This window comes from Theropithecus gelada, chromosome 5 (assembly GCF_003255815.1).
Source record: "Theropithecus gelada isolate Dixy chromosome 5, Tgel_1.0, whole genome shotgun sequence".
In the NCBI taxonomy this organism is placed as follows: Eukaryota; Metazoa; Chordata; class Mammalia; order Primates; family Cercopithecidae; genus Theropithecus; species Theropithecus gelada.
Window position 1 is genome coordinate 150573141 of NC_037672.1, and position 17031 is coordinate 150590171.

Below are 17031 nucleotides of genomic sequence, written 5' to 3' on the forward strand. Positions count from 1 at the left end.
TTGCCTTTACGCTAAATGTTTTTCTTCTTAAATTCAGAAGCAATTGCAAGAACTTTCTCGATACATATGGCCCCTCTGATAAAGGCAGGGGAAAGAACTGCCTTCCAGTGAACACTCCCCAAAGCAGGATCCAGAATGCTACAAAGAGAAGCCCAGCCACCTACGGTCATTCTCAGAAGAAGCACAAATGCTCAGTATATTACAGTAAACACAAAACCAGCACAGCTGCAGCCAGCAGCACCAGCACAACTACTGAGGAAAAACAGACCTCGCCCCTGGGCAGCTCACTGCCTGCTGCTAAAGAGGACATTTGCACTGATGCCATGGGTGAGAACTGGATCAACCTCAAATATGCAAGTGGCATAAATGTCAACCTGCAGAAGAATTTAACCCTTCCCAAAAACTTACTGAATAAAGAAGAAAACACACTGAAAAACACAATTGTTTTCAATAATCCTTCTTCAGAATGTAATATGAAGGAGGGAATACAGACATGTATGTTTCCTAAGGAAACTGACATTAAAACTTCAGAGAACACAGCCGAGTTCAAGGAACAGGAGCTCTGTCCACTGAAGGCCTCCAAGAAACTACCTGAAAACCATTTACCAAGAAACTCACCTCAGTACCACCAGCCAGACTTGCCAGAAATTTCCAGGAAAAATAATGGTAATCTTTTCATCCCCTTTGATAATTCTCTCCTGTTTGTCCCGAGTCTGTTTTTAATGGAATTTGTTCTCACCTGTGACCGTTAGTTTTAATTGTGGATGCTGAGTTTTTTAGTTTTAGCAAAGGTTTAAATGTTGAACAAAGACATATAAAAAGTTCAAGATGAGACATCAGGTTTTTAAGAGGTTTAAATTTTAGTATATAGGTTTAGAAGACTATGAATATTGTATTTTCTTATTGGGACGACATGGACACTTTTTTCTAAATTAATTAATTAATTAATGTATTGAGATGGAGTCTTGCTCTGTCGCCCAGGCTAGAGTGCAGTGGTGTGATCTTGGCTCACTGTAACCTCCGCCTCCTGGGTTCACGTGATTCTCTTGCTTTAGTCTCTCAGGTAGCTGGGATTACAGGTGTGTGTCACCACACCTGGCTGATTTTTGTATTTTTAGTAGAGACGAAGTCTCACCATATTGGCCAGCCTGGGCTCAAACTCTGACCTCAAGTGATCCGCCCACCTCGGCCTCCCAAAGTGCTGGGATTACAGGCATGAGCCACTGAACCTGGCCTTAATTATTATTTTTTAACTCAGATTTTCAGACTATTTGTAAAAATTAATCAGCCCATGAAATGTTTCTGACTGAACAAAACTTCAGCTATTTTATTTAATAGCTGCCTGGCCCTGGTTCTTCTCTAATTGTATTCCTTGGTTAAAAGAAGACAGATGTTCTCATGTAGCAAAAACAGTTAAGGAAAATACATGCCAAAGTAGACTAGGAGGACGACCTCCATAGAGAATTGTCATTATCCTTTAATAGATCCCTTTGGCCTGTTGTGCTTATTTAGAAGTTTAGAAGGGTCTGTGCTTATTTTCTTTTTTTGTCCATCCTGACCATTTTAATATACACATTTCTGTACCTGTTATAGTCAGATTTGTTTTGTTTTGTTTGAAATAAGGTCTGGCTCTATCACCCAGACTGGAGTGCAGTGGCGCAATCTTGGCTCACTGCACCCTCCACCTCCAAGCTGAAGCCGTCTTCCCATCCCAGCCTCCCGAGTAGCTGGGACTATGGGCACATGCCATCCTGCCCAACTCATTTTTGTATTTTTTTGTAGAGATGGGGTTTCACCATGTTGGCCAGGCTGAGCTCAAGCAATCTGCCTGCCTTGGCTTCCTAAAATGCTGGGATTACAAGCGTGAGCCACCACTCCCGGCCTGTAGTCAGATTTTTGACACTTTTTAATCTAGGAAAACTCAGTTGCCTTTTGTCTTATTTGAAGCATCTAAATATAACTTCATCTTTTTCACTTCTTGATATTGGAGAAGAGGTACAGAAATTTTATGGATTGACTGCTTCTGATGAGCTTTATGCATTCGGTGAAAATCCTAAACTGAATTTTAAATGTTCTATAAAAGGACATTTCTAATTTAAAAGAAAGTTGGAGTCCTCTGAGGGGAATGTGGTCTAGGCAGCTGCACACATGCATTCTTGGTGCACTTAGTACAACCCGTTTGTACCGTTTCACCTGGCAGTGGTGTGCACGCCTGAAGTGGACTTATGTCTGCAGGGTGGACACTGTGCCCTGTGTCTCCTCCACCTGGCATGTGAGTATGCCCCCTGGTAATGCAGTTAGCCAGATCTTCGCATGAAACCATGGCATACCTTGTCTGTGGATGTATTACGATGGGGTGATTGGGTGTCTTATTCTGTGTGTCTCTCAGACACTCTCTGGGGTGTAGAATACAAAACATTTGTGAAAGGCTGAATTATGGGGTGAGACCTGTTGGACATTTCTCCCGTTATGTTAGTCTTTTAGGCTTGAGCGCAGTCGGGATGACTTGGCACACACTTGAAATTAGAGTTGTTTGAGGGAATCCTCCCTCCAGAAGTGCTTCTTCTGTGATCCCTTGTGCCCACAAGAGATATGCGCCTGCAAGATACAATGCCTGTGGCAGTGTGGTAGATGGATGGGAGGGACCTTCTATATCTTAATACTTTAAAGCAGTTGAAATATAAAGGCATGGATGAGAAATATGGTGTCAGAGTAGGTCAAAGGATTTGAATTCTTCTTCAGGATCCTCCTGTCCAGTACTTGATGTTCAATGCCGATAGCTGAGGCTAGATTACCAGGTAATAACACTTTAATAAGCATGAGTAAATTTAATATGGGAGTCTGGAAACATAGGATTTGCCTGTATCATTATAGATGGTAAACCTGCCCAGAATCTTTCCTTCCTGTACAGATGACTGGTGTGCTTATAATGTTTTAAATGGCAACAAATCTTTCACTGCCAGAATTTAAAAATACTGTTTGGCTGGATCAGCAGCATGTTGAGTGGTACCAGAGTGATTGTTGATCGGATCAAATAAGAACTGAGGAAAGAACTTTTGCTTTCCAACATGTTCAGACCAGCAAATTCAGAGGTGCTAATTCACAGTCCTCTACTTGTCTACAGAAGTAATATGTTAGCAGGAGATTCCTCCCAGGGAAGTTCGTTCATTGACAGGCATTTTGTTCTGACTGTTTTATGTTCACAGCACTGTCCTAGGAAAATACCAGAGATGTTAAAAAGTGAATAAATTGCCTGCTATCCATGTACAATTTAAAATTGTTCAGGAATTTAAAATATTAAAAATAAGAAAGGACTGAGAAATCTAGGGAAAGATAATTATAGTCTGAAGGGAGGGTTTGGAGTTTTACTAATATTTAAGGGTTTGGGGCTCTGTTGAATTTCAGAGGAAAGCATTGCAATTGGCAAATGGTAAACAGGTGTATAATTGACAGGTAAGTCACAAGTGCAAAGAATGCTTGAGAATGAGAAAACCATATATATAAGAACCTTCAAATTTTTACTTCCAGCTTTGAGCATTAGTTCTTTGCTAGTTTTGAAAAGTATTTTACTTTGTGAGATGTGTGTTGTTTCCATTGTAAGATCTTTTCTAGAATCTGAAGAAAACAGCTTGGTCTTTGAGCTGGGCTCAACCTGCCTGATAGCTGAGAGTCCTAAGTGCCAGTCACGTTGTCTCCTGTGTGACTGGCAGTTAGGATTCCAGCAGAATGGGAACTCACTCAGTGTGTTTGCCACATTTTAGCCATTTCTCCCAAAGTATACAAATGGTCGTAGAAACTATTCTAGTCACAAGATTGCCTTTAAAGGGAAAAAGGGAAAGGCGGGGACATTCCTGCCTCTTAAGAATACTTTAAGTGATTTTCCTAACCTATCAAAACTCCTAGAGGCACCTGAAGAATCTGCCTTCTCCTATTCTGAGGCATTCCCCCTGCCAGGTATAGTTTATTGTGTGAGAAGAAAATGTTCTAGGGTATGTATGCATGACTTTGACTACATACTTGTCATCAAGAAACAGAGTATTTGTAAGTAACAGAAAATGTGTCTTATTTGGGAGGCCGTGGTGGGCAGATCACTTGAGCCCAGGAGTTCCAGACCAGCCTGGGCAACATGGTGAAGCCCCTTCTCTACCAAAAGAAATGTAGTAGCCAAATGTAGCCAGGCATTGTGGTACATCAGCAGGGGCCTGTGGTCCCAGCTACTTGGGAGGTTGAGGTGGGAGAATCACTTGAGCCCAGGAGGTCAAGGCTGCAGTGAGCCGTGATTGTGCCTCCGTACTTCAGCCTGGGTAATGAGTGAGACCCTGTCTCAAAATAAAAGCAAAAATAAAAAATGAAAAAAAAATGTGTCTATCCCTTTTCTACTCCATTTCCCCTGCCTGCTTTGGAGAGGCCTATAGGAAATAATTAATTAAAATTCCCAATAGAAATAAAGTCTGCTGACATTCTTTAAGGCTCTGTTTCTCTACGCTTGTTTTTGGCATCAACTTGTCAAACAACTATCAGTTAAACTTGTCAAACATTTGTTACACGTTCCAGAACCTCTTGGTCATCTGACAAGAGTGGGGCTTTATGTGTAATGTAAATGATCTTGTGAATATAGCTCTTTTTAAATGTTTGTAACCATTTTCACTGTCTGATCAAAATAATGTAGATTTGGAATTATGGCTAAAGACAAGCTGTGGTTGGCTGCAGCACTACCAAGGAGAAATAGTGAGCAAATTTCACGGCTTTCTACCTGTGATAATGTAAGGTATAATTAAATTTGATAATAGCTTAAGGCTTGAGCTTAACAGTACCTGAAAGTGTTCACTGAATTAGGTACCTCCACTTTCTGAAATTATTAGTATTTGCAGAAATTCAAAAAATGTTCCCATTTACTTAAAGATACTGTTAACTTGAAGGTTTAATGGTTTATTCAAAACAGACCACGTGATTGTGATTAGATTCGAGACAGTTTAACTTTAAGCAGGTTACTGAGGAGATCACTTGTTTCTTGTTCTTCCATTTGCTTCTGTTTTTTAACCACTTTTTAAAGGAACTATTGACCTATAAAGCTGTATATAATGTATGCATCTTGATGAGTTTGGGAATAAGTATACATCGTGAAACCATTACCACCGTGAAAGGCATTAACATATTCACCCCCCAACATCTTCTGCCCCGTTTATTATTATTAGTGTTCCTTCCATTTGTTTTTGATTTTTAACTGTGGTGCAAACACTCTTACTCCCTGAGGTCATGGGGAAGTTGCATGCTTAATAGGATGACTTGGTGTATTAGGCTGTTCTTGCACTGCCATAAAGAAATATCAGAGACTGGATAATTTATAAAGAGGTTTAATTGGCTCACACTTCTGTGGGCTGTACAGGCTTCTGCTTCTGGGGAGACCTCAGGAAACACAGTTATGGTGGAGGGGTGAAGGGGAAGCAAGCACGTCTTGCGTAGTGGGAGCAGGAGGAAGAGAGTGAAGAGGGAAGTGCTACATACTTTTAAACAACTGAATCTCGTGAGAACTCTCTCACTATAATGAGAACAGCCAGGGGGAAGTCCACCCCCATGATCCAATCACTTCCCACCAGGCCCCTCCTCCAACACTGAGGATTACAATTCGACGTGAGATTTTGGTGGGGACACAGAACCAAACTATATTGCATGGATTGACCCTATTTGTAAATGACGTATGTATTTGGTGTCCCATATTCTTGAATACTTTCATGTTAGAATTTCTCAGAGTTACTGCAGAACTTGTTGTTAACATTCATTTTATTGTTTTTCCTGATTCTTGGCCCCAAGAAGGCATTACTAATTTTCTAAAAGTCTGTGCATTATTACTTTTTGGGGACGGTTTTGTACTGGCTATTAAATTTGGATCCTTCCTAAGAAGCTTTGATGACTAATACTTTCAGTGCTATATTCTTGACCTGAAGAAAACTGAAGGAAATCCATTTGCTTACAAATTAGGACACCGGGAGAGTAGCACCTATTTTTTGAGGCAAATATCTGCGTTGTATTTCATGCTTATGGCTTCCAGAATCCAAAGGGATATTCTTCTTGTGCTTTCTTTTTCTGGTATGAACCCTGTTTGCCTTGCTTTTGGCTGTCTGCTTTACTCTTTCACAGTGCTTGATGTTTTCCTTTGTGGATATCTAACCGTCAGTTTGTGTTTTAGAAGGAATTACATTTCAAAGGTGATCTCTGCTAAAGAATGACTTTTAATTTTGACAAGGTAGGAAATGGAGGGTAATGATGATTCCACAGGGCTGCTGTAGGATGCTCTTGGTTCGGAAATGCACAGGTTTGAAAGGGATCTGAAAGATGTGTCCCAGCAGTCCTCTAAATGAAGTCGATCTAAATCCTCTAGGCAAATAGTTGACTGTCCTATAGAGACAGAAATTCCTGGGAAATAGCCTTAGTAGCCTTTGATTCAGATTCTTCACTAACTCCAAGTTATTCCCAGTTATTAAAGGAAGCAGTTGATAGTGATCAGCTTTGTCTCTGGATATGACTTTGGCCATTGTATTTCCATCACAGCCAAAAGCATTAAAAACATGCCATGATCTTTATTTTATTTATGTAATGAGTCTGGCCAAAGGATTTATTTTCTGTAGTCATTTTGTAACATTTGGAGAATATAAACTTAATTTTGGGATAGAGCCCCTTTTTCTGAAAGTATAAGACCTAATATGTCCTGGTTGTACTTAAACCATAAAAGCCTGCATTACTTTACAAGGTGTGCCGTTTGCTTGGCTGGCATTTTTATGGTTACATAATATTTATATAATTTTCTGTTAACCAAATAAAAGTATGTTTACCTGGTAAGTGTTATTTGAAAACTTTATGTATCTTGCTTTGAGTGAGTTTAATTTGTAGCCTCAGAATTTCAGAATCAGAGGGGACTTGACTCCTCCTTTCCTTCTGTGGGTGAGAGAGCTGACCTGCCTCGAGTCCCACAGAAGGGCTGGATTGGAGCCTCTGTTGATAATCTGGTTAGGTGTCCATCCTGCCGGAGCCTGCAGCCTGCAGCCTGCTTTGCTGGGAAATATTTGCTCTGCCCCATGGTCATCTAAACTTCTCAGATTTCAAAGGTATCATTAGGGATTCTTAGTTCAAGAAAAAAGAAGGTACTGAAATACATCGCTTCAAACTGGAAAACAGGCCGGTTATTGTGGAGTTGAAGTTCATTTGCCTTTATTGTGGGATAAGAGATAGAAGAAGTATACTGATGGAATCACTTAAAAGAAAAATGGAAGAAAACATATTTTCAGAAAAGGTTCCTCCCAGCACCCACTTTTGCCATCTGATTAATCAGCTGTTGGCTCCTCTGCCGATTGGCTGCTCCACAGGTTCAGGGTGGGCATTCACTGTAGCAGGGAGGACCTCCCATGAAACAGTCATGTGTCCTTTGGTGGGGATGCTTTACATTTATATCTGTTCTGTTTTCATCTTTATGACTGTCAGACAAGGGAGGCAAGGAAGGGGGGTTGTGTTCATTTTATGAATAAGGAAACTAAGGCACAGGCAGCTTAGGAGACTTAACTTTGACTGTAAAACTAATTAGTGGCTGTCATGACCAGAATCCAAGTCTTTATCCTTCTCTCCCTCTTTGCCCATTAAAACATGTGTATATAAAATATACATTACATAAAACTTATTTTAACCATTTTAAATTACCGAATTTAGTGGCATTAAGTACATTAACATTGCTGTGCAACCATCACCACTATCCATATCCATTTCCATTTCCAGAACTTTTAATCATCTCGGACAGTAAATCTGTACCCATTAAATAATAAATACCCATTATCTCCTTTCCCCAACCCCTGGTAACCACCAGTCTACTTTCTATCTCTATGAATTTGATTACTGTAGGTCCCTCATGGGTAGAATCATAAAACGTTTGTCCTTTCGTATCTGGCTAAGTTCACTTAGCATGATGTCTTCAAGGTTCATCCATGTTGTAGCATGTGCCAGACTTTTTCCTTTTTTGAAAAAACCATCTTGACCATCTTAATCATGCAGTTCAGTAGTCTTAAGTATTTCACATTGTTGTGCAATGAGTCACGCTGAATGGTATTCTGTTGTGTGTATATACCATATTTTGTTTATTCGTTTATCCATCAGTGGACACTTGGCATTTTCCCACCTTCTGGTTATTATGAATAACGATGCTGTGAATATTGGTGTCCCCCGCCCCCCACCTTTTTTCCTTGACCTCTTTTAAAGACTTTTTGTAGAACTCTTAGTATACTTTCATCTATGAACAAAATAAATTTCTAGAGCTTCATGGATGTTAAAAACAATGCTAAATTTAACTCTCATGAAGTCAAATTAGATGTTTGGTTTAGGAAAGAATATGGGGAATGTGAGTGGAAACTATTAGCTAGAAATTGAATTGTTTTTGTTTATTAAAGGGAATAACCAGCAAGTACCTGTCAAGAATGAAGTAGATCATTGTGAAACTTTGAAGAAGGTGGACACAAAGCCTTCTTCAGAAAAGAAGATTCACAAAACATCTAGAGAAGACATGTGTTCTGAGAAACAGGACATAACTTTCGTAGAGGTCTGTATTTTTTTTCTTGCCTATTAAAAAGAACAAAACTCATTTTTAGAGCTGAGTATTAAGTGAATATATATATTTCATATGTTTCACTGCATTTGAATCCATATTAGTAACTGGTGAGTTTGATGTGTGTGTTCAGAAAATTTTATTTACCTTCTAATTATATAAATGTTACTACAGTAATTTTTAGAGAAACCAGATAGCTTTTACTCTGAAGATAATCTATTCTTAAGCAAATGGGTAATTCTTAGGTAACGATGGCAGAGTAGAACTTGACTAACATATTCCTTCTATCCAGTTATTACTGAATATCCATATTTTAGGGCATACTCTTGCTGAGTTGTATTGCTTTTTGTCTGTCTTTGTCCTCATATCTATCATCTTCTGTCTAAAAGATGAGAAAAGTATTCATGATATAATAGAAGAAAATTTTCCTGATATGAGGGAAGAACTAAATTTGTAGATCAAAGGGGCACAATGTGTACAACAGTAAAAACTGATACATCATACTGGGCATAGGCATTTAGTTACATTAATTGAACTTCAAACATAAAGAGTTGTGCAAAGACAGGAAAATCAAGAAGTACAAACTTAAGCTCAGACTTTTCGATAGGAACATCTAACACCAGGAAACAGTGGAGCGGTATCATTGAGAGAATGGAAATGTAAACAAAGAATATTGTGTCCAGCCAAGTTAATACTCAAGTACAAAGGCAACAGGCAGACATCCTTAAATACAAATGAAATCATAAGCCATTCTTGTAAAATCAAGTTAATGAAATTTAGCCAAGCAAGATAGAAGTACAAATGAACACTCAGATGAAAGAAGGCATAATAAAGGTCTCTTGTTGAAGTTTCAATCTATTTTATATCCAGAACAAAGACTAAAACTTTGGCAATTATAACCACAGAACAGATTGGAAAATTGAAACTTTGACCAAGTAAAAATATAATATAATCTGCAAAAACCAGGAGGTGGGATTGAGAGGTAGGTGAAAATAAATTTTAATTTTAGTATTTCTCAGTAGAGAGCCAGTACTATGAAAACATGAAACGTGTAGTTTAAAAGGGTGATAACTTAAGAAAATATTTTTATAGTCTTTTTCTTAACCTTAGAGAGATCCTTAAGGAATTAATATAGCATGTATTGAAGAAATAATTATTTGAAACTTGGCAGTTCCCTTGGTTCTACTTTGGTTTATTTTTCTTATGTTAAATTCATATAAAATTGACCCTTATATTTTTAGTTAAAAATTATGTATATTCCTAGTGTTATAAATTATTCCCATCATCTGTACTGCTATTCTTTCATGTGTGTAGGCTCATAGAAAAATACTCACAAATAAGGTTTGCAAAATAATGGGAGACCCTAGTTATTTCTGAGTGGTGGGATTTTGGATTACTTCTTTTTCCTTTTTTATTTTCTTCTCTTTTATGAAAACTTTATAACAAAGATGAATTTTTTAATTCAAATAAAGTAGAAATGATACAAAATAAGTATGTTGCAAGCAGTCCAAACCACGAATTTACAGTCTGTTTGGAAAGACAAGAGATTTCTGTGTAACCAAACACCAAGATTCATAGTAGAGGGGATTTCAGAGATTGAAAAGTCTGTATAGGCCAGGGTGCCATGGAAAGCTCCCAGAGGAGGTGGAAACTTGTGCAGGTAGCATGTGGAAGAACAGAGAAGGGAAGGTGGTGGGTAGTGGGCAGCACTGAGCCCCCAGGTGGAGGAACCATTGAGGCATAATTGGGTGCAGTTAGGGAGCTCGGAAGAAGCTACCTTTGGGGAAGTAATGGGAGGGAGAGGACAGAGTCCTCCTAGGTTGGAAGGCCATTGAATGCTGATTGAAAGTTCAGACTTTCTTCCCGAGGTCTTGATGGGAAACACAAATGGTGACATAGGCTGAGTGAAAGCAATAGGAAGGTGGTGGTATCCGTAGAGAACTGAAGAATTGTTGCCTGCTAAGGAATTTCAGAATCAAATTTGTTAAAAGCACGTTTGTCCAAACAAAAAGTTGTTTTGGAGGATTTGGCCTGAGGATTGCTACTTTGGGACCTTTCTGCAGATTTTGGGGAGCTATTGAAGGTTTTTGAGTTGGTGGGGGGCGGGAGGGGGGAGTGGACAGTGGTTCATAAACTGAAAGCAACCTGTGGGCTGTGGTCTTCCTGAAGGTAATAATTGGATATTGTTCAATTCAGTTTTATAAAGACTGTCAAGATGCCTGTTACATAGAACCAGTGTAGTTGAGTAAATGCTTTGAATGTGAATATAAGACATTATTGGAAGATCATTCTCAATGTTTTGGAGATTGAATTGGACAGGGAAGAAATGGATACCAGCTCTTTTCTAACAAAGAGGCTGTTACTCTGCGGTGAGATATGATGTAATCAGGGTTTACATTTGAGCAGGAGTAAAGGATAGGAAAGTAGATAAGAGACATTTTGGAATAGAAAACCATCAGAACTTAGCACTAAATGCATACAGGAGAGGAGTCATTTTTTTACATGACCGTTTACAAAAGATAGCTCCAAGGTTCCAAGCCTGGGTGACTAGAATGGATAATTCTGATGGAGGTGATAAGCTCATTTTTATGTCTGTCAAAGCAATGTTGTTATCATAGTTAAGAGCATGTACTTTACAGCCAGGCTTCTGCTGGATTTGAATCTAGTTCATCATGTATTCATTCTGTAATATTCGGTTAGTTACTTAACACTGCATTTTTCTCCTTCTGCAAAATGAGGATGATGATTGTATCCTACCTCAAAGAGTTGTGAGGATTAAATGGGTTAATATGAGAATTGCTTTAGAATGGCAACACTTACAAAGTATTGACAAGCAGTAAGTCTCAAAGTGATAGGTGTAATATTGATCGCTGCCAACAGAGAGGGATGGCTGAACTTTGAAGTGAGATGTGTAGTAGACATTGGGAGGTGGGGAGCTTAGAGCTTCTGCAGCAAGTGAGGCCTGGAGCTTAAGATTTAGGGGTTACCCATTTGGAGGTTAGACATGGAGTCTGTAAGGTGTGCACGGAGAAAAGACAAGGGCCCCGAGTTCAAACCTTGGGGAGGAGGCAGTGTTAAATTTGCAGACTGGCTGAGGGTGCAGGTATAGCAAGTATACAGAAAGCTAGGCCTAAAGGTGAGGGTAGGGCACACTTTCAGGAGCAGAAATAGTCATTGAATTTGGGTTAGGAGGGAATGAATGAAGTTAGGAGTTTAACCTAACATCCTTTAGACATGGGCTTTGGAGTCTTACCTGTTGCCCTGCAATGAAATAGAAACTGATGCTGCCATGCACTGACTCCAGCAGATGCACAGCCTTGTGTGCTGGGAGGAGAGACTGGAATGGATTATCCCAGGGTCCCCTCAGCCCAAGATAGCACTAAGGAAGAGTGGTGCTGCCACTAGCCTCCACCTGCCACATGTGTGGGTGCCATTGCCTATCTCAGACTCTCCTCCCAGCACTGAAATCTTCCTGGCTGTCTGTGCCGGGCTTAGTTGTGCCCTTGGTTATGGCAGTTTTCTTAATTTCTTTAAGTTACTTTCTTCTCTGTGTGTCTTTACCATTAGATCCCTGAGGGCATGCGTCTTGCGGTTTACCTCTGTCCCTAGAGCTCGAGGCAGTTCTTGCTGTCGGTCTCAGTGGTTGTATGAGACCCTCCCTCCTTGTTTGGTCTGTAAACCTGTGTAGGACAGACATCTGCATCTAATGGTGGCAGCCAGTTCATAGGAGACATGCCCATCTGAGGGATGTGGATGGCATAGGCTGTACTTTGTGGCCCAAGGTTGTCCCCAACCAAGTCAACCAAGGTGGATTCTCTGGTGCAGATCTGGGGGCAGTGGTTTGTCATTTCTTTCCTGTCTCTGTGACTCACTCCTTGTTTTGTAGAACTGGTCTTTAAAATCCTGTGAGTGTATTAATACTTTCCATTTCGTTGTTCATTTGGCAAAAATCATTCTCAATAAGTACATTCCCAAGTGCAGTGCCCAGTGTTTGTTTTTCTTGCACATTCTTAGAGCCTAATTTTGCAGCTTACAAAATTGTATAAATCTGTCTATATGATACATGTGGAACATTCCTCTGGATTTATTGGCAAGGAAGATTGAAGCCCAGGTTTGGAATCCACAAACTAAATTTTAACCCTAGCTTTGGCTTTTTATTTTCTTTTAAGCAGATTTTTTTTCCTTAGAAAAGTAATTCATAATTATTATAGAAGCATAAAGAATAAAGTAGAAAAAGATCTATCCAGAATAAACCACTTTTAACATTTTCGTATTCTTTTCTATGCAAATTTTTGAAAACTATTATCTTAAAATAGTTACGATAATTATTATTGTCTGTAACTTTGCCATAAGATTATAACTAAATTTTCCATAAAAATTAAATGGGGAGCTTTGTTTTCAGTGGTTACATAACATTTCATCATTTAACTGTGCCGTAATTTAAATCATTCTCCTGCAGTTGGACATTAAGAGTGTTTCCAACTTTTTACTTTCATAAATAGGTCTGTGATGAGCAATTTTGTTCCTCTTACCTGTGCACCTCGTAAGGCTTTGTTATAGATGTCAAAAAATAGAATGAAAGGGTATTGATATGGTTTGGCTATGTCCCCACCCAAATCTCATCTTGAATTGTAACTCCTACAATTCCCACATGTCATGGGAGGAACCCAATGGGAGGTGGCTGAATTATGGGGGTGGGACTTTCCTGTGCTATTCTCATGATAGTAAGTCTCACGAGATCTGATGGTTTTAAAAACGAAAGTTTCCCTGCACAAGCTCTCTTCTCTTGTCTGCTGCCATGTGAGACCTGCCTTTCACCTTCTGCCATGATTGTGAGGCCTCCCCAGCCACGTGGAACTGTGAGTCCAGTAAACCTCTTTCTTTTGTAAATTGCCCAGTCTCAGGTATGTCTTTATCAGCAGCGTGAAAATGGACTAACACAGGTATCAACTGTGTAAAGCTCCTATGTGTGCTGACAGATTGCTTTCCAGAAAGTTGGTACCGATTTGTTCACATGTCATGTCTGAGAATACTGCTTTCATTCTCCTCTGTGCAGCAGCAATTGGTTGCAAAAATCTCGGTCAGTGTGATAGGTGAGCAGTCGCGTTTTGGTTTTCTTACTAGGAAAGGGTGAGCATTTTCCTTCATTTTTTGTAGAAGGCTGAAAAACACAAAAAAACTGTCCATCCAAAACACTACCACTGAAAAGAAATTCTAGAAATTTAGAGGTAAATGTCTAACCTAGTTCTGCTTCCACACTTCAGAGGCAGACACAGTGAACAGGATCCTGCTTCCCCAGCCATTTCCTAGTGCTTATGCATCATAAACACATTTGTGTTTTCTAAACCAAAATGGAAAGAGGAGACCACAAGGTAGTCTATAATTTACCTTTTCTAAAACATTATTTTATGATGAAATATTTTGGACAAGCTCTTCTTGTTTTTTTTTTTTTTTGCTTTTATATTTCTTTCATGAATTTGTATTTCATGTCTTTTGCCCATTTTTCTTTTGAATGTTTTATTCTCTGTAAGAGCACTTTTTGTGTTAAAGATATCAACTCTATCAAATATTGTGTATCAGAGTTTTTTCTTAGTTTGCTAAGAAACTAAGCAAACTTAGTTATTGCTTATTTGATTTTACTTATACACAGTGGCTTTAAGAATGGCTTAGTGCAGTAAGTTTGTGATTTCTCTTCTTTGATTTCTTCCTTTGCTTTTTTAGTAAAGCTTAGGAAATCTTTGTCCACACTGCCATCTGTTAAATCATCACCTCTATCAGAGACCTCAGGAAACTTAACTAGTTCAAGTAGTTCAGCTGACGCAGGAGAATCTCCTGAGCCCGGGAGTGCAAGACCAGTCTGGGCAACACAGCAAGACCCCTTCTCTGCAGGAAAAAAAAAAAAAAAAAAAGCTGCTGGGCATAGTGGCACTTGCCCATAGTGTCAACTACCCAGGAGGCTGAGGTAAGCAGTTGCTTATGCTTAGGAGGTTGAGGCAGCAGTGAGCCATGATTGTCTCACTGCACTCCAGCCTGAGCAACACAGCAAGACCCTGTCTGTAAAAACAAAACAAAACAACCACCAAAAAAACCTCCAAATAACCTAATAATAATGATGACGATAACTAAGTCTCATGTAAATGGCTTATGAGATGCTAGGTAACTGAGGCCACACAGTGCTTTGAGGATGACTCAGGAAACTGAGGCAGAGAGGCTAAGAGGCAGAGAGGCTGAGTAACTTGCCCAAGGTTACACAGCTGGTAATCAAGCCACAAGATTGAAACTAGGCAGTTTAGCCTCCAAGATACGCTCCTAATTGCAGCTCCATGTGACTCTTCAGTTTCCTGGTTAGTCCCGCCCTTCTCTGTCTGGGACCCTCTGTACCAGAAAGCAGCCAGGTGGTGCTTTGCTCTTCCTCGGATTTCTTGACAAGTCTGTTACTGTGTGCTCTGGCTCGCTTTCCCTCCCGGTTCCACCTGCTGCCTCCATTGCCGGCCTGTTCTGTCTCAGCCACATCCCAGTGCTCCCTGCCACTCTTTCTGGGATATGTCGTACGCCTCTGAATCTAGCTTGTCCTGCATTCTCCTTTTCTTTGTCATACTCACGGATAACTCTTTGATGCTTCTGGTCACCGAGTCCCGCCTCTCAGTAGTCCTGAATGTACTCACCCTTTCGCTTGCCCAGGATGACAGTTCCAACCAGGTGGATTTGAGAAAGACAGCCAAGTATCAGAGTGACTGCTTACCAGCTCACGCTTTCTCAGACCCCACTGAGAGACTGATTTTTTATTTGTACCTGACCCTGGAGGGATGGATAGGCTCAAGTACTTGCTGTGTCGACAAGCCTTTGTTGGCCCTTGAGTGGACAGGGGGTGGGAAACCCCCCCTCCAAGTTAGAAATACGCCAAAGAACAATACATGAAGAAATGTAGTGCATGTCTGTTTAACATTAAATCCTGAGTCTGCATGTCCTTCTGTTTAGCTTCAAACTTAAACAGTTAGCATAAGGTCCTGTAGGATAGGGCTTTGTATGTTTAACTTGTCAGGTTTTAAAAATACCTTCAGAATCAGAAAAAGGTTAATACATACTTACTGGGGGAAACAAAGGTGTATAAAGGAGAAATTAAAAATGTCCTAATTCCACTGCCTATACAGTTAAAATCCCATTTGGCTTCTAGTATTTGTTTATTGTGGTATGCACATCGCTTTAATAGATGCATGAGGGTTCGAATATCCCAGACATAGAACTTGTAGGTATTGCAGGTTATCTAAAACCTTTTCTTTTTCTCCTTCCAAGTTATTTGTGTTAGTCGAGTGTATATTTCAACTTCACAATTCCTAGCTGGGCCAGCCTTCTGAAAGAGAAGGTAAAATGAGCCAATCTTTGCTTTCCATGAAGTGTGAATCCTTCAGTCAATAGGAAGGGGACTTTTCTGGATCTAGGGGATTTGCCTCTGTGAGGTGCCTGGAGAAGACATCTTCCTCCTGAAAGGACCTAACACCCTGAAGAGATGTGTCTTTTAAGCCCTTGGGTCTCAGTGTGTGAGCTCCCACCACCGCCTACCCACTGACAGTGAATCCACTTTAAGGGGGCAACATATGGAAGGAAGAGGAATAATACGTATTAGAAGATGTTAAAGACTTGAGCTACTTCATAATTTGAAAAGGCAAGGGGAATCCCTCTTCCGTTGGGTCTGTTAATAGACCATGATTGACATTTAAAAGAGGGAAAGGCTCCAACTGAGGCTGAGAAACATACTTCTCAGTTTTCAACAGACTGGGACATTCTGAATTCAGATGGAGTCGGTCTTCAAACGCTTAAACATGTTTTTATTCATATTTAGTTTAAACCATTAAACATTTACTTTTTCGTCTTTAGCAAGAAGATCCTTATAGGAAGAAAAAGCTTCAGGAGAAAAGAGATGGAAATTTACAAAATTTAAATTGGAATAAAAGTCGAACATGTAGAAAGAACAAGAAAAGGGGTGTTGCTCCAGTCTCGAGGTGCGTAATTCTTACTATCCCTTTAATATTTTGATCTGTTTTTCACTTTATAATTTTGCATTTGGCTATTAACTTTTAAACTTACTTTGGTGATGTTAGATACAGATAATATGAGAGTATAGATGTTTATATCTTAAGATTAAAATATGTTTGTAAAATTATTTTCCCATTATGTTTCTATTTTGTTAAAAATACCTTAAAGTGACCATTTTGTATCTTTCCTTTATAAAACGCTAACAGATTTGGTAGTTTTTAGGGGAAAAGCATAAGCCATCCCTCCGTGTGGAGACCTTCATTCTGCTTATGAGAGACAGGGCATTTGTGGAACAGGAACTAGAGAAAACCGCGGGGCACAGGCAGGTCTCTGCTATTCCCTGTTCAGCCGCTGACCTGCCTGCGCTACCTGGGGTCATAATAATGAAACAGAATAGTTACCCCTCAGGTCAC

At 39.7% G+C, this 17031-nt stretch overlaps 1 protein-coding gene across 2 annotated transcripts in view; it reads left to right on the top strand.

Annotated features, from left to right (window-relative positions):
- TMEM131L (transmembrane 131 like) overlaps positions 1-17031 on the top strand; it is a 171508-nt gene that overhangs the window by 138094 nt on the left and 16383 nt on the right. For both annotated transcript variants that reach the window (XM_025386288.1, XM_025386289.1), the window contains exons 25-27: positions 38-666; positions 8430-8578; positions 16460-16584. In XM_025386288.1, coding sequence (XP_025242073.1) covers positions 38-666; positions 8430-8578; positions 16460-16584 — 903 coding nt within the window. The remainder of the gene's footprint in view (positions 1-37; positions 667-8429; positions 8579-16459; positions 16585-17031) is intronic.